The 19,100-nt window shown below is 34.3% G+C and overlaps 1 protein-coding gene and 1 long non-coding RNA gene across 2 annotated transcripts; both read right to left on the bottom strand.

The window, feature by feature from the left end:
* Positions 1–12,008: 12,008 nt before the first annotated feature.
* On the bottom strand, positions 12,009–13,154 carry LOC122054061. The gene is made up of 2 exons (XR_006132544.1): positions 13,052–13,154; positions 12,009–12,065 (listed from the first exon to the last, which is right to left on the bottom strand). It is a non-coding gene; the product is annotated as an uncharacterized LOC122054061 (long non-coding RNA).
* Positions 13,155–14,908: 1,754 nt separating this feature from the next.
* Positions 14,909–17,457, bottom strand: LOC122054060 (WAT1-related protein At2g37460-like). Its single transcript, XM_042615903.1, has 7 exons — positions 17,256–17,457; positions 16,940–17,005; positions 16,481–16,597; positions 16,052–16,325; positions 15,639–15,794; positions 15,390–15,541; positions 14,909–15,294 (listed from the first exon to the last, which is right to left on the bottom strand). Exons 1-7 carry the CDS (start codon positions 17,438–17,440, stop codon positions 15,147–15,149), a joined length of 1,098 nt encoding a protein of 365 aa, XP_042471837.1. The 5' UTR covers positions 17,441–17,457; the 3' UTR covers positions 14,909–15,146.
* Between the last annotated feature and the right edge of the window lie 1,643 nt (positions 17,458–19,100).

Here is a 19,100-nt window from a genome sequence, read left to right as displayed (position 1 = left end):
CCTGTGTTTAAGATATAGAATTCTCACTAATTAAATGAGTTATTGACAACTCACTTAATTAATATCTAGCTCCAAGAGTAGTATCACTCAACCTTATCGTCATGTCGGACTAAGTCCACTTGCAGGGTTTACATGACAATCCTTATAAGCTCCTCTTGGGGACATCATCAACCTAGATTACTAGGGCACAATTTCCTTCTATAATCAACAACACACACTATAAATAATATCATTTCCTAACTTATCGGGCCTATTGATTTATCGAACTAAATCACACCCTTTGATAAGTCAAAGAAATAAATACTAGATATATGTGCTTATTATTATATCTGGATTAAGAGCACACACTTCCATAATAACAAAGGTCTTGTTCTTTTATGTAGTCAGTATAAAAAGAACTTACCTTAAATGGTCCTGCTCAATACACTCAGAGTGTACTAGCATAATTTTATAGTTAAGATAAACTAATATCAAATTATACTATCACTATTCCAATGGTTTGTTCCTTTCCATCTTAGTCGTAAGCTATTGTTTATAATTTATAAGGAACCGATAACATGATCTTCTGTGTATGACACCACACACCATATTATCTACATTATAAATTAATTGAACAACTTCAATTAGCATATAAATGTAGACATTTGACCAATATGATTCTTTATTTCAAAAATAAATGTTTGCAAAAAGCTAGACTTTTAGTATACACTCTAACAATTATGTTCACAACCTGAAGAAGAGTATGTGAGGTTTAAAATCTTCATTGCAAATGTTTTTAATTCAGGCGTCGATGCACCATAATAAGACCACCAATCAGCTTGAAAAATATAAACATATAAATTATAAGATTAACTTTATTATTATCCAATATTGATATTGCACAATATATTATTTATAAATTTACCTAGTGATTTTAAAGTTTTTTGTCGAATAGCTATTGACAAACCAAAAAGTCCTACTTTCTTATATTTTTCCAATTGATTCGTGCTCTTATCTTGTAAATCCTCACCTCTCACCAATGTAGATATGCACTTGTACAAACCCTCCATCACTTCCGTATCATTTTCGATATTAGGGTTTGAGTAAAAACACTCTGGATTCAAGAAATATCCGGCTGCGTGCAAAGGTCAATGGAGTTGAATGTTCCATCTTTTGTCAATGAATTCAAAATTGTTACGATATTTCTCTTCATTATTGTTAAATGATGCAACGATAGCTTCTTTGGCCATGCCCATTGACTCATAAATATAACTCATAGGAGACTTTTTTTTTACCATCTACCGACCATAATACTTTCACCGATGGGCCACCAACCTTTAATGCAAAATCCATATTTTTCCAAAAAAAAAGGCATCAATATTACTTCTATTACACGTTTTCCTGTAGCCTCCTTAGAAAATCGACTATTTGCCCACTTTTCAGATGTAAACATCTTTCTTAGATTTGCTTGTTGTACATGAAACCGCTTTAAAGTAAAAAAAAGCGATTGTGAAACGTGTCTTTGCAGTTCTTACCATGTCTTTCTGTCTAGTAAACTCTCTCATCATGCTCAATTCTTGTGGTCTGTTGTAAATATAACCATTAACCATCAACACTCGTTCATGCAATTTTCTGAGATGAGGAATTTTGAATATATCCTCGAGCAACAAATCTAAACAATGAGCTGCACAGGGAGTCTAGTACAAGTGTGGAAATCAATTTTCCAAAAGATGACCTAAAAAAAATAAATTTAGTAAAAAAATATTAAAAATATAATTCAATTATAATTGAAAGTAACAAAAATTTAAAATATTACCTGCCCTAACATTGCAGCTTGCATTATCTGTTACAATCTGAATCATATTTTTTCTCCAATGCGATATACAAATTTAGAAAGTAACTCAAACATCCTTGTCTATTGTGTGAGAATAACCTGAAGCATCAACTGATTTGACAAATACACTTCCTTTATTACCATCCAATATTGATATTGCACAATATATTATTTATAAATTTACCTAGTGATTTTAAAGTTTTTTGTCGGATAGCCATTGACAAACCAAAAAGTCCTTCTGCTTTCTTATATTTTTCCAATTGATTCGTGCTCTTATCTTGTAAATCCTCACCTCTCATCAATATAGATATGCACTTGTACAAACCCTCCGTCACTTTCATATCATTTTCGATATTAGGGTTTGAGTAAAAACACTCTGGATTCAAGAAATATCCGGCTGCGTGCAAAGGTCAATGGAGTTGAATGTTCCATCTTTTTTCAATGAATTCAAAATTGTTACAATATTTCTCTTCATTATTGTTAAATGATGCAACGATAGCTTCTTTGGCCCTGTCCATTGACTCATAAATATAACCCATAGGAGACTTTTTTTTACCATCTACCGGCCATAACACTTTCACCAATGGGCCATCGACCTTTAATGCAAAATCCATATTTTCCAAAAAAAAAAAGGCATCAATATTACTTCTGTTACACGTTTTCCTGTAGCTTCCTTAGAAAATCGACTATTTGCCCACTTTTCAAATGTAAATATCTTTCTTAGATTTGCTTGTTGTACATGAAACTGCTTTAAAGTAAAAAAAAAAAAGCAATTGCGAAACGTGTCTTTGTAGCTCTTACCATGTCTTTCTGTCTAGTAAACTCTCTCATCATGCTCAATACTTGTGGTCTGTTGTAAATATAACCATTAACCATCAACACTCGTTCATGCAATTTTTTGAGATGAGGAATTTTGAATATATCCTCGAGCAACAAATCTAAACAATGAGCTGCACAAGGAGTCCAGTACAAGTGTGGAAATCGGTTTTCCAAAAGATGACCTAAAAAAACAAATAAATTTAGTAAAAAATATAATTCAATTATAATTGAAAGTAACAAAAATTTAAAATATTACATGCCCTAACATTGCAGCTTGCATTATCTGTTACAATCTGAATCATATTTTTTCTCCAATGCGATATACAAATTTAGAAAGTAACTCAAACATCTTGTCCATTGTGTGAGAATAGCCTGAAGCATCAACTGATTCAACAAATACACTTCCTTTGGGACCATTCACCAAAAAATTTATAAGAGTCCTACCCTTTTTATCGGTCCATCCATCTGCTATGATTGTGCACCCAAACTTAGCATGATCTTCTTCATGGGATTTGAGAAGCGAGTTCGTATTTGCCAACTCCTTCTTCAAATACTTAACCCTCACTTCATGATATGATGGAGGCTTCATCCTCGATCCAAATTGTCCAATAGCTTAAATACAAGGCTCAAAAGAATCATATTTAACATCATTAAAGAGAATTCCAGCATCATACATCCATCTTACAAATTTCTCAACTGCAATATCTCTTAACTTCTTTTTATTTTCATCAAATTGTCCTTTATTTTTTGTATGTCTTTGTTTGACAATTTCATCGACATCTTTCATAAAATAAAGGTTATTAGGTCCGGTTTGTTTACACTTTTTACCTTGGACCGTAGGATGGTTGCTTGAATCGGATATTGGTTGTTTCCCTTTTCACTTTAGTCTGATGATCATCTTCTTCATGTTCTTCCAAATCGTCCAAATTATCAACATCATCAGAATGAGGAATTTCATCCATTTGATTCTTTAAATTACTCTTTTTTTGCATAAACTCTCTAATTTCTTCTTTAACATGCTCGAGACATTTTAGACAAGCTTTTACATTTCTATTGCCCCCAACTAAATGTAGCTTGTGTCGATAAATTCCACCATTTGTTATTTTACCACAGAAAATACAACTGACAATATTTGAGTTTTTAGGATCCGAACATGTTGCATAATTCGAGTTGATGGAGTTATTGTATTTGACATGATTAAAAATCAATATTGCTGAAAATGAAATCAATAATAATCAATCAATAAATAAAATAAAAAAGGGAAAAAATTAATTATAGAATATACATATGATTTATATGAATTAAAAAAATTTATTAGATTTTTAAATTTTAAATTTATTTTTTTATATATTTAAAATTTTAAATCTAATTAATACAATTTATCAAAAAATTTTATTTTAAATATATTTTTTATGTATTTAAATTTTCAATCTGATTTATTTGAATTAATGATCTTTTTTATTTTAAATAAATTTTGTATATATTTAAATCTGATCTATATAAATTAATTAGATTTTTATATTTAAAATATATTTTTTATATATTTAAATCTAATTAGTAAAATCTTTTATATTTTAATTTTTTAAATATTTTTTTATGTATTTAAATTTTAAAACTGATTTACTGATTTATTTGAATTAATAATTTTTTTTATTTTTAAATATATTTTTATATATTTAAATCTTATTTATATAAATTAATTAGTTTTTTATATTTTAAATATATTTTTTTATAAATTTTAAATCTGATTTATATTAATTAATAAAATTTATTTGATTTTTATATTTTAAAGATATTTTTTATAATTTTTAAATCTGATTTATATTAAGTAATAAAAATTATTAGATTTTTTAATATAAATATAATTTTATATATTTGATTGGGATAATTTAATTAGACTTTATTAAACCTATTCAAAATTCCCCATTTAAGTGAAGAGTTCTTTAATTTAATTAAATGCTTAAAAAAACATTGCAGCTACAAGGCTTATGCGCGACCACAACGCCACAGCGGCACCGGAAGCGTCGCAGGAAACAACTGACGCCGTCGGAGGCATCCGGCGACGCTGCTGGCGCCGTCGGAGGCATTCGACGACGCTACCGGTGCCGCCGGAGGCGTCCGACGACGCTGTCGGCGCCGCCGGAGGCATCACAGGGCGCTGCCGCTGGAATAGTCTCGTGACGCGTCCCGCGGTGCTGGAAGCTTCACCGGATGCCTCCGGTTTCGCCGGAAACATCGCCGGACGTCGAAGAAGTGTCCCATGACTGTGTGACAGCAGGATTTCCTCGAAGATGTTGGAAAAATTCACAGGTATAGAAGGAAGAGATGAAGCACTTACCTGGAAGAGGCGATCGCGACGTGAGGAAGACGAAGAGGCAGCGACGATTTGAAGCAGATGAACATTAATGAGGTTTAGGGCTTTAAACTTATAAAAAAACAAACAAAAAAAATCAAAAAAGGAAAGTAGCGTAAGCTTCGCTTATGCACGAAGCGCCGTGACGCGCTGCGACGTGCAGCGAAGCGCACTCTTCTTGGAAGGCTTGCGCTTCCGAGATTGCAGAAGAATGACACCTGCGCCTCGCGCTTAAGCGAGTGAAGCGACTGCTTTTTACAACTATGTTCTGAGGGATGAGAAGTCAGAGCGGAAGATTGGTCGAAGGCTGGAAAATGAATTCGGGTGAGCCCTATTCTGGATGGCCGAAATCACCTAAGCGTGCGAAACTAGAGCAGAAGACCTAGGCCAATACGAACAGAACCAGAGCGGAAGACCGGGATGGAAAGTCTTTCTGAATCCGGGGGCCCGGAACCCTTTCGGGCGCCTGGAGCAGGATTTTATCTAGAATGCGATGTGGCGCGTTCCGTTGCGATGGTGATAAAAATTTATCCCCCCAAGCGCCTGGAACCCTTCCAGGTGCCCTGACGAGTTCTATAAATACAACCTTGGTCCCAGAAGCTTAAATAGAATATTTGTAATCAATTCCGATTTAGTTTAGTTTTGTAATTGAATGCTTCAACTGTTGTAAGAGGCTTCTCCGCCTATGACCAAAGGAGAATTTAATTAGTGCTTCAGAGTCTTGGATTAACAACCTTCTTGGTTGTAACCAAGCAAAAATCATAGCCTCTTTCCTTCTTTAATTAGTCTCTTATTTTTATGCAAGTGTTAGATTTATTAAAGCTATAAAAGTTCGAAGAAGGTTTGTTTGTTTTTATTGTGCAGGCTATTCACCCCCTCTATTTGGTCGCTAAGGGACCAACAAGTGGTATCAGACTACAACAACTTCAGGAGGACTAACTGCCGAACGAAACACATGAGATGGCCAAACCAAGCATCTATCCACTAAAGTTCGAGGGAGAATTTGCGAGCTGGAAGAAAAGGATAGAGGTATTCTTTAAAACAGATTTTGATTTACTTTTAATAATGAAATTTGGTTTTGTAACACCTAAGGATAAAGAAGAATACTAATGGATGAAGAAGGAGCAAGCCGACTTTGTGGAAAATGACAAAGCAGAGTTCCATCTGCTGAGCGTCTTACCACCACAAGAAGTCAACCGGATCGGAGCCTACAAGTCAACAAAGGAGCTCTGGGAGAAATTCCCGGAACTACACGAAGGGACTTCGGAGGCGAAACTTACAAGACGAGATCTGCTCAAAAGCTAGATTAGCAACATCAAATTAAAAGAAGGAGAAACCGTTGGACATCTTCACTCAAGAATAAAGGAACTCATCACCGGACTCACTAATCTCAGAAAAAAGGTAAGCAACTGTGATTCGCTAAGCGCTTAATGCATTTCCTAGGACTACTGAATACGCATCATTAATAGATACTTATTATATATCTAAGGATCTAGAATCAAGTACTTTAGAAGAATTATTTTCAACATTTGAAGTCTATAAAACAAAATGTGCAGATATGAAGAAGGAGCCAAAGCACAACATTACCTTAAAAGCAAAAATGGACGAATGAGATTCTGACTCTTCTCTCCATGACGACGAAACGACACTAATGGTAAGAAAATTTAAAAAGTTATTTAAAACTAAGAAATTTAATTAAGTGTAAGGTACAAGAAGAAAAAGAAAAGTAAGATGCTATCACTGAAATGAAGAAGGGCACGTAAAAGACAACTACCCAAAATTGAAGAGCAAGGACAAGGAAAAGAACAAGAACCCAGCTCAAATCGATTAGTATAGAAATCTAAAGGCTATATGGGATGAAACATCATCCAAATCGGAGATAGAAGCCCTCGTCGGATTACGCTAGTGGTAAGTAACCAAGAAGACGAAGACGAAGCAAGCTCGTTCGAAATGAGCATCGAGAGCATCGATGAAGGGGGAGCGACATCAGAAGAAAGTAGCACTTCAGGGGGAGCTTTAGACTACAGGATCGACAAGGTAAGTCAGGTACGGTCTCTTCCTCCTAACAAGTTATTTCAGTTCATAAAAATATTATCGAAAAATTATTGTAAGTTAGAAAAAGAAAATAAAGAGTTAAAATCAATCCTACCTATATCTTGTCGATTAGAAGATTTTAATAGAATAAAAATGGAAAATGACAAATTAAGAATAGAAATAGAATACTTGAAAAATTGTGCATGCTCATATATTTAAAATATTAGGAGATATAATGGTTTAAATTGATATTTTAAATACCATAAGGGCCAAACTAGAAAAATATCACAAAAATACATTCCTAAGAAATTTTTGATTAATCATGTAGGAAGAAACCTATTTTAGGTTCCAAAATCATATTTAGATTAATTAGTTTTTTTTGGCTTTCAGACAGAAAGTTAAATATTTAATTTCCTTAAAAGGCTTTGTCTAGAAAATGGTTGTTGCTCCAATATCCAAGAAGACCTAGTGCATCATCATAGGCTGGAAGCTAATTATTGAAATAAGTATTTAATTGACTAACTGTTAAGTATTTAGTTATTATAAAAATATTTTTAATTGTATTTCAAAAATTTTGTTAGAAATTATTTAGAAGTTAATTTTTTTGAAAAATATAACTTTATCATTTATCTAAAAAAAATTCAAATTTTCTGAATGTTAAAATTTTTTTAAGGTGGAAAAGACTTTATTTTTGGTTAAAATAATTTCAAATGAAATTTTTTATGATAATTTTTTTTAAAAAAATTCATTTATAGATCCAGAGATTTTTTTAAGCTTAAACTTTACTATTTTTTGGAATGTTCCCTTAAACTTTTTATTTCTTTTAAGTAACATTTTTAAAGCACCTCATTTTTAATATGATCAAAAGGGGAGTAGGAAAAATTAAGTCTTGGGAGAGGATAGTATAATTTTTAAAATATTTTTAATTTTTTGTACTTGCAATTTTTATAACTGTTATTGATCATTTATGATTTACCCTAACATAATTTGAGTTTGCGCACATCAAAAAAAGGGAGATTATAAGTACCCCATGGTAGTTTTGATGTAATCAACCAAGTAAAGTTAGGTCCTAGTTGTATTTAATTCCTGTGTCTAAGTGTGCAAGAACTTAGGACCACAGGAAGTCGAGTGAAAGATGCAGCTAGCGAGAAGGACGACACGGGAGAAAGCCGATAGGCTTGGTGCGTCCGAGGGACGAGATGCTGCGGAAGAGTACGCTGGCGGACGAGAAGGAGCTGCGCGGCGTTTTAGAGGGACGAGAAGCCGGAGCGGAAGATTGCTCGAAGGCCAGAAAATGGGTTCAGGTAAGCCCTATTCCAGATGACCGAAATCCCCCAAATGAGCGAAGTCGAAGCGAAAGATCCGGACCAATGTGAGTGGAACCGAAGCGGAAGACCGGGACGAAATTCTGAATCCGAGCGCACGGAGCAGGATTTTATTCAGAACACGACGCGACCTGTTCCGTTGCTACGGGGATAAAAGTTTATCCCCCCCCCCCCCAAAGAGCCTGGAACCCTTCCAGGTACCCGAGTAGGGCTATAAATACAGTTCTACTCCAGAAGCTTAAATAAATCACTTGTAATCAATTCTGATTCGGTTTAGCTTTGGAATTGAGTACTTCAACTGTTGTAAGAGGCTTCTTTGTCGACGACAAAAGGAAAATTTGATTAGTGCTTTAGAGTCTTGGATTAAAAACCTTCCCAGTTGTAACCAAGTAAAAATCATAGTCTCTTTCCTTCTTTAATTAGTCTCTTATTTTTATGCAAATGTTAGATTTATTAAAGCTGTAAAAGTTCGAGGAAAGTTTGATTGTTTTTATTGTGTAGGCTATTCACCCTTCTCTAGCTGGTCGCTAAGGGACCAACATTAAATAGTATTTTGATATAATAGTAATTAAAATTTAGAATTTAAGACTCAAGGTCTTAGAGTTTACGATTTAGAGTTTAAATTTTACCTATAACTATATATCAGCTATTTAGTAACTTCTACGACTGTATAATAATTAATTAATAGTTTCTACAACCAATTGTTATAATATGCAGCAACTACTCATGTAATACCACATTGTTGTAATATTGTAACAACTACTCATGCATCGAGCTTAGCATGATTTAAACCTAATTAAGCAATGTCAAGCATGGCCTAGCCTATGGCAATCCGTTCTAAGTATAACCCATACCATGTTACACTTCAACAAAAACCCTCATAGACATTGGTTTTCCACCGGTGTCTATTTCATTTTCGACCGATGTCTATGAAGCCGATGTTAAAAGTCTGTCATTTTAGACATCGGGTTAAAACCGGTGTAGTATCACTTAACGACACCGATCTTCGAATCAGTTATTAACCGGTGTAGTATCACTTAACGACACCGTTTCATCAACGGTGTAAAACCGATGTAATATTGTATGTTAATAACACCAGTTTTGGCAGCGGTAAATGACCGATGTAATATTAGTTAATAACATCGGTTTTGCAGCGGTGGAAAACCGATGTAATATGTATATTTTTTAACAGCACAAATTTAATTTCCGAAACAATGAAAAACCGAAAATAATAAAAAAAAACACAAATATTCACAAATTATACAAATATTCTTCATTCAACAATATCCATAAAATACACAAATATTCACAAATTATATAAATAATCTTCTTACAACAGTATTCATAAAATACCCAAACATTCTTTTTACATCAAAAGCTAGCTAATAGATATCAAAATCAAGGTAGAACATTCTTTTAACACATCAAGGTAGAACCGCACTTCAAATGTAATCTAGCATGCATTCAGCCCACTCGAACCGCACTTCATCAATTTCAACTCTGGAGTACTTGAGATTTGTAAACTGTAAAAACACATAAATAATATATTAGTAAACTAAGACAAAAAATCATAGTTGAAAAAAGCAGTAAGAGCACTAGGTAACAAGATGACTAATTGGAATGCTTAAAAAGAGAAACATTCATCAATTATCTTAACCACATCATATAGTGATAGATCTATCATTCTTGGGGACTTAATATAATCCAAACCAAAAATTTTAATCTAACTACATAAACAACAATTTTAATCTTTCAAATTCAATTCATTAGTAGTTGACCCAAATGACAAAACTGTTTATCACTAAGAGTATATGGAAAGTAAATAAATTCACTTTTAGTTTGCAAATAATAAATTCACTTTTATCACTAAGAGTACATGGAAAGTAAATAAATTTCTCAGCAGCAATAAAGATGAATAACATCAATTCATTTATATGATTTCCAATAATACAATAACATCAAAACAAGTTTTTATTTCAAGGAGAAAATAGCTAAAATGCTAACTAGTCAACATGAATTCACTGGAATGTTAAATTGTTGAGTTACAATTCAAAAGGAAGATACAATCATTGGAATGTAAAGTATCACTAGGAGAGGATCGTTAGTACCTGAGCTAGCTCCTTAACGGTGATGGCTCGGTTCCCCTCTCGCTCGAAGTGCTCAAAAGTCGTACTTGTCATTTGATCCCACCCATCCAAGGCCTCAAGGTGATGGGGACTGATTGCAGCAGCACAGAATTCTTCAATGTCCATCTTTCTGTAGGAGAGTGGCTCCAATTGGAGATGATATTATTTACAAGCATGAGTTTTAGAAAAGGTATACACCAGCAAATGAGAGATATTGTAGGTCCTTCGGAGGTTAAAAAAAAAAGTTTTTGATATGAGAAGGCGAAGAAGTGTTTTCTTGTCATAAAAAAAATTACTTTAAGCTTATATGAGTACTCAAATAGGTCAAAACTACAGCATATAAATTCTGTAGTAATGGTAATGGTGGAGGCATACAAAAGAAACTTAGCAACTGCAAAAAAAAATGACAGCAGGAATGGATGCCTCGCCACACTTAAGATATCAATAACCTTACTCTCCTTCATTGACTCAGTTGCATTTTGCAATAGGGCCTGCACAAGGATAGACATAGAAGTAAATGACAGAGGAAAGTATGCAACTGAACAATCACATTTTGGATATTGGCAAACAAATTCGACTAGACTGACCATTCGAAAGTTGTCGAACGATATGTGACCTTCTCCGTTTGGTGCTTGCAGCTTAAACTGTGATCTTAGATAAAACAGTTGATCCTCTGTTAGGGCTTTGGATAGCGCCTGAAAAGTGCGATGCAATAAAAAAATATTAAACAAGTAAGGTAGAGCATATAACCATTGTATAAGTTCTGCATGTTGCTGTAAAATAGACTTCGAGGTTTTGATGAATTGAATATGATGGGTGCAAAATTGTTTGCCCGGGAACCGCTGTTTGTATGTTTGTTGTACTACTGCCTTAAGATATGATAAGAATAGGTTCAACAAATCAGCAATCAAATTTTAAATGATTTTTTTTTTTTAAATTATTAGGTTGGAGAAAGCCTCAAGTAGTAAAGACCAACACAACTTAATCATGATAATGATTTATCAAGAATACCAAGTCTACAAGATTTGAAATTTAAGCACACATTTACCGGGTTTGTAGAGTAGTAGCTCTAAGATATCCATATTGGGTTTGCCTTCTAAGTCATCTATTGCTATATCAATTTTTGAACCTTTAATTGTTAGTTTAAAGGCACCATACATTGTGGATCCCTTAACGTTCAAGACACATAGATCTAACACTTGCCTACATTATTCATTGAGTTGAAATTTTGCCTTCTAATATTGTTAAATACTTCTATCTTGTTTTCATGTTAAACCTGGTATTTAATCCTTCCCCATTCTACATTAGCATTGCTTAAGTTGTGGAAATTCCATCTCATGCACTAACCACTATCAACTGAAGCAATAGTTCAATTTACAGAAATATAATTGTTAGACAGAAATATGAAAGTTGTGTTTTGTCAAAAAAATTAACAGGAAATATTGAGATTTTAAACAATAGTTCAATTTATCTCCAAAAGAATAACTGAATCAAGGAAAACCAGAATACTTCAGCATCACTTACTTTTCATGATAACATGTACTACATCTTCAAAATTAATGACACCTTCATCTCCCAATACTTTTGCAAGCTCTCTGTAGAAGTTAGAGAAAAGACACAGACAAGATTAAATAGGGTAACTCAAAGTGTTCTTCTAATAGCATCACTGAGTAGGATAATGCCACCCCATGAAGGTTATTACCTTTGCTTACATTGTGTTTAATTGAATAATTGGATTCATCATTTAATGCATCTTGATGCAAGCATAACCCACAACTATTAATATATTGGGCTATTAAATTATTGTATTTAAACATTCATCTCTGCATCATACCAAAAGCCACAGTTGTAAAAAAAACGTACATAAAGAACAAATTCTTAAGTTAAACCATCAAATAGAGAAGTCAACCTATTTTTTTCAATGTATGTATGGGTCAATGCCAAATTGTATATTAAAGAAATGAGATTAGCGCAACCACCATAGTATAAACTCCATGAATGCATCTTATGAGAAACATCATCTAAACACCCTACCATATTATCTGGCAAGTTAATCATAACTGTTTTTTTTTCTTGTCTTCATCCGTTAGTTAAATATAGTTTCTTTTTCAGGTGAACTCCCACAGTATGCAAAATGCTCATTATCACTAATTCAGTAATTAAAAAAAAGGCAAATGCACAATGCTATGTGAAATAGAGAATTATCCAAGCCATGGCTAGGTTTTCGCAGGCAGCCATTCCGACGGACAAAATCTGCCTTGAAGAATTTCCAAATAATGTCCACCTCAAGTATTCAATATTACTCCTCAAATTCCATGGTATAAAGGAAACATTTTTCAGACTTGTAGAAGAACCTAAAAACCCATCAAAGTCATACATATCGGTCCGACATGCACAAGGAATTAGAATCGTTTCAACGATGGGTGGCCGATGATGAAATACTTGTACATCGACAAGTCCCACGGCATACAGTGAGTGATCCAGAGAGAGTATGAAATGATAGCACGGACGTTTCGATGGCAGATCCCTAGGTATGGATAGATGAGTTAGTTAGTAGGGAAAGAGATGGGCGAGATCTCACAGCAGGGTTGAATCTCTGACAGAGCCATTGAGGTGGGCATGGAGCTCGATCTTGGGCAGCAGTTTGCACCATTCCGGCAGCTCCATGTCTCCACCTGCGTCCAAGTAAAAGAACTTATGTTAGCCCAACATCGAGCTAACATAACGTCGAGTGCTTTCGTCATGCAGTTATAACCTGGAAATCATTTGCTAAATAGGAAGGCCAATTGAAGATGCACCTCAAAGGAATTCGAGATCTCAAATATTGAACTACTCAGGCATTAGGTGAAAATACAGTAGTGAAGAATAAAATTTTAAATAGAATCAAGTTTAGGTACTCTGATAAATTGATCGCCAATGGCATGCAAACTACTATGACTACAGAAATGTGATAACCTCTCGACTTCATTTGACTGTTGAGGGAAGGATCAAGATTCCATATAACAAAAAACAATTAAAAAAATATTTTTTTATTTAATCATTGATAGAAGCTACTATTTCATATTTTATTAGAATTCTCCTTATTTATATGAATTGCCTATAATTTACAAAAAGGGGCAAATCACACATTTGTTCAAAATTTAACCTTAGTTAAGAATTTGGAGAATAAAATAGTAATAAAGTTAGGTTAGGGTTACAGAGGGTTCTTATTTTTTTTCCCTTGTCAAAGTCTCCTCCTTGGATCATGAAATCCTTGATCACACGATGAAATGTAGATCCTTTGTAACCGAAGCCTTTCTCACCTGATCAAAATAGTCACATAATGCAAATACTTTCACCAATTAAACGAAACAGAAATCTGTTGGGCGGAGAAAAAAAATCAAGAACAAAATCAAAAGAAACAAAAGAGAAGATGAAGTGACCTATGCAAAGAGCACGAAAATTTTCTGCGGTTTGAGGGACATCATCCCCATACAACCCTATCACAATCCTGCCCACATCCTTCCCCACCGGGTTGCCGATGCTGATGTCGAAGTAGACTTTGGTGGTCACATTAGACTGCAACGCAGCTTCCTAAAACCCCAGCACAAAAACACATCGTAGCTACATTTTTCATTTCCAGAGAACAAAGACCAAATAGATACCAGATCTCGGAAAAGATAAAGTCAAAAAAGGATGCGGTGTGGTTGGAGGAGATACCATGCCTCCTCTTCTCAACCAAATGGAGGAGTTGGAGGAGATGCTGTGTGGTTGGACGGAGAAACAAGGGCGTCGTGTCTTGATCCTAATCGGGAGAGGAAGGGGCGTCGATCTAGGAAGGGGGAAGAGGAGATGAGGTTGAGAGAGATGGTCGGAGGTTTAGGTTTAGGCTGAGAGAGATGGTCGGATGGTCGGAGGTTTAGGTTTAGGTTTAGGTTTAGGCGAGAGAGATGGTCGCGCGGAGGAAGGGGCGCGATATGGATTTAGGTTTGGAGGGAACTTCACAATGTTACAAATTTTGGCTAGTGGGAAAATTAAAATATTTTATTTTGGTTCATTAACACCGGGTTTTATAAAACCGATGTTAAAATCGGTGTCTATTAATAAAAAAAAGGGTGCTCATAGACATCGCCTAAAAAACCGATGTCTATGAGCTAAAATCTGCCCTCATATATACCGATTTTTGAAAAAATCGGTGTAAAATACTCAAAGACATCAGTTTTTGTTTAAAATCGTTGTTGTTCCACTGATGTCTATGAAAGTTTTTGTTGTAATGTTAGGTCAAGCTATATATCGTGTGCAAACTGAGCCATTTGCCACCTCTAAGGATAAGTGTACAATTTTCTCCATTGATCGTTCCTCCTCACAATATATCTTTCTTTTCATTCATTTAGTGCTCTGCTCGGACCCTTCTTTTCGAAAGTAGCCTTTAGTCTCTTACATAGAAATATGCATGCTTTCAAATAAGTTTACAGGGTACCTTTTGGACTGGCATATTATAATATATAAAAGAGAACAACCATGAGAACAATTATATTCATGTAACATAGGTACTTCTTTTAATTAATGTGCATAAGATATCCATAAATGCATTGCATGCACTCACTGCTAAATCTATTTCTGATTTAGATAATTTCGAAATAGATTTTATTTTTGTCTCAAAAACTCATCTGTAAAGTCTTTTTTTCTGGTAGTGACTAGGAATTAGTATGAGCTAGCAGAGGTGCCTGGTTGCCTTCTTCCTCATCAGTGAGTTGAGGCTGATCCGTGGAAGGGTTGCCATCTTGAGCTTTGGCCCACAGGTATAGGTAGAGACCAGCAATGATTATAGCCATGCCCAATACACTGATATTATTCATATATATATATACACATGGATATCATCAGACAGTAGAGAATGAATAAGAGAGTTCATTAAGAATAGACAGTAGTGTTATTACCTGCCCAAAGTGAGTTGCGCATGAAGCAGCAAGGGCTCCATGATGGCCACAACCACTGATGACAAAGGACTAAACATGGTGATAAAGACTGGGCCTCTTTCCTTCACACACCACATTATGATGAAGAACCCTAAACCTGTGCAAAATATTCCCTGCAGTATATATATATATATATAAACCAATGACCATCCTGATTACTGAAATGCTTAAAATTAATGTCATGCATATAAGATAGAGAGAGCTGTGTACACTGTAAGCTATGAGGACAGGCTGCATGTCCCATTGTATGACCAAAGCTGAAGGGTTCTCAAGGAGGAGAGAAACTAGGGCACACTGGAGGCAACCCATGAAGCTGACCATGGCAGAAAGGGTGAGCTGAGAAGGGTATTCTCGCACGATCCATGCCTGTCATATTCAAAATTAATACAAATAAGACCAGAAAATAGAAGGGTATCCTACTTGATATTGACAGAGGAAGAGACAATGCAACAGCAACCTGATGTAAACTTTGATTGTTATTTTTTTTGCTGCCTTTTGGAACCATATTCGAACTCAAATGAGAATAAATCATTAAGGTGTCTAAATTGCGAGTACATTTTGGAAAAGAAGGCATAAATGGCATTAAAAAGAGAGAGAGAGACAGAGATCAAGGAAATTAAAACCTGATAGATCATGAAGAAGGACATGGACCAAGAGCCTATGATGGTAAGAAGTGCTCCAAAGAGGAAGCTTCCATGGCTTTTGCCAACAAGTTTGAGCAATGATTGACCCAAAGGAAAATGATCCAGATAAAGTAGTTGTTGTACATGTGAATCCTCTTGTCTTTGGCTTGCAGTGTTCTCGTAGAATGTCATCAGCATTGCTCCACCAACACAAAAAAGTGTGCCGAGGATCTTAGCTTGTCCATCCCATACCTTTATTCTTACTCGCTCCAATCTAAATGAACTCATAATTGATAAGCAATAATAATAATAATAATTCTTTTCATTTAGCTTGTTTTCTTGCATATTCAACTGTTCAACTTATTTAAATTTATTATTAGAATTTTATCTTGATATTTCTTCAAATTAATAAGGGAGAGAGAGTGTTACTTGAGGAAGTAGGCGAGCAAGAAAGTGACGACGGGTATCAGATTGTTCATGGTGCTGGCGAAGGTCGAGGAAGTCAACGCCAATCCAGCATAGTAGAAATTTTGACTGAAGCTTATCCTATATGTTATATTAGATATTTTATTATATTTTTCCTATACAGAACTAGTTGCCCCAATTAAATCAAGATTTAAAATTTCATACAAAAAAAAAGGGAACTACTGCAGCACGAGTTATATATATATATATATGTGACAAGCATGGATCCACACTTATCATATACACAGTCCCTTCTGACAAGCATGGATCCACACTTATCATATGCCCTGTTTTTTTTTTTCTAGCTACTTGAGATCCAATAAAGTTTGGTGCATAGTGCATACACCTTTGCTAGACTATTGAAAATTAAAATTACCATAGTATAAAACATGCATGCTCGTTTGTTAATTTATATACAATTACCCGATCAGTGCAAGGATGAAGACGTGTTTCATGCTCCTCCAAGTCATACAGCTCCACCTCCCGCCCCTGATTGATTCACAAACATCTAAATCAACAATAATTTATTTTATTTTATTTTCTTTTCTTTGTTTTTTTTTTTCCTTTCGCTCTCTCTCTCTGACAATGGTTGCAAAATATTTGATCTGTTCTAATAATTTCTTTTCTTTTATCTCTCTCGGGCAATGGTTGCAAAATATTTGATCTGTTCTAACTCAAAATTAAAGGCAGAATTTATTAGACTATACAATTTTCATGTAACTTATATATACATACGTACCTATAGAGGTAGTAAGCTGCTGGAAGGCCGATGGCGAGAGTGGCAACGATTTGACGATAGAGGACGAAGGCAAAGTGGCTCATGCCTTTGGTGAAGGCTAGTCGTGATGCCAGGAACATTGCCGCGTATGCCAATTGCACATAGACTGCGCCGGCTATACTTTTGAACTCCATTGCCGCCACCATCTTTGCTATGTTTGATATTCTACTTTCCTTTCTCTTGCTCTAGGCATTCTTTCTCGCGATGGGTATATATAAATAGATGATGATGATGGTGATGATTAGCTAGCAGGTCAATTTCTCTTTATTACGTTTTGAATAGTTTTACATGTGCAAAGTGTTGGACTTGGGAGGAGAGGTCAGCATCACTTTCTTTAATGATACATATGTTTTGAACTATAGATGTTGTGAGGAGAGGCTAACATCACTTTTTTCTGAGACCCGAGCGCTCCACCCCCATATCGTGATAACAGTGATAAACTACAGTTCGAGGCAGTGATTGGACGGGTACTTTGTCTAACTAGGAGTAGGCATACGTTGAATTTTATGTGACTAAATTAAGTGGGAGCGAGCTAGTCAACTTATTCTCACAATGACTAATTTATTAAATTACATATTCGAAGGTAAAAAAGAATATGAATCCTATGAGAGGTTCTATATCTCCACAATTTTTACGAAGTATAATATATATGAATTAGAATAGAAATATATATTTTTTTAATAAAAGGTTAAGATTTGAATTTTGATGTCCTCATTTTTACTTTAAATATACATTTTTATTATATTATGAAAATAAGAAAATTTTTTATTGGTCCGATCATCTCCAGAATTTAATATTTGAATTATAAAAAAATTAAAATAATATAAACGGAAAACATAATATAAATAGTTGATAATGGACTTGTAGATATGAAAGTTATAAAATATTACAATTTGCTAAAAACATATGCTTTAAAAAAAGATACGAGAGAAAGTTAAAATATTATTATTCTTATTATTTATTTCACTTGACAGTGTAGAAATATCCATGACAGTCTTTGTATTAGCTGGCAAGCGGCGACCAATTTTTTGCAATGATAAAAACATTAAAAAATAAAAAATAAAAATAAAAATATTATTTGAATTCATAGTTTATAAGTGAACCCTTGCATTTGCATAAGCTGCCAGACTTTCAAATCGGTAAATCAAAGAAAAAATTATTTACCTCCGAAATTAATCGGAGGAGGGCCACGAGGCCCAAATGAAACGAAAAGCAAGGCAAACTCCAGGAAAGCAAAGAAAACTTCGACTTGCTTTTTAGCCGTGTTAATATTGTTTATTATCTTTACCGCATATAATAATATATTAGAGGAAAGGTAATATCGTTCGGTGTTGACGTCACCGTAAAATACTACATATAAATTATAGGAGACATGAACACAAACATCCACAGGTCATTTTTTTTATTATCATATATTTCTAAAAAAAAAATCATACGCTAACCTTGCATGTCCCATACTATTCCCATAATAATAATAATAATTATTATTATTTTTATTATCATATAGGATGGCAAAAGATGATTTCCAGTGTCTCTATCTTCTAAATTAATATAAAAAAAGTAAATTATATATTGAGATTTGACTACGAAAAGGACAACGACCGGAGTACTAACTAAGATTTAATTTCAGATTTCACGATGATAAAATTACCATGTACTACCTAACTATCTTCAAGATTGTGGAAGAGGGAGGGCAGGCATGCCAATCACGTCCTAAATACTTACTTTATACATTGGCACGCAATTGCACATGCAAAATTAAGGTACTCGAGTCCAAATGTCTTAAAATACAGACAATAGAAAGAA

The sequence above is a fragment of the Zingiber officinale genome, chromosome 3A (genome assembly GCF_018446385.1).
Source record: "Zingiber officinale cultivar Zhangliang chromosome 3A, Zo_v1.1, whole genome shotgun sequence".
Classification (NCBI taxonomy): domain Eukaryota; kingdom Viridiplantae; phylum Streptophyta; class Magnoliopsida; order Zingiberales; family Zingiberaceae; genus Zingiber; species Zingiber officinale.
Note: the sequence above shows the minus strand (reverse complement) of the source record. Positions and strands in the feature narration are given on the sequence as shown.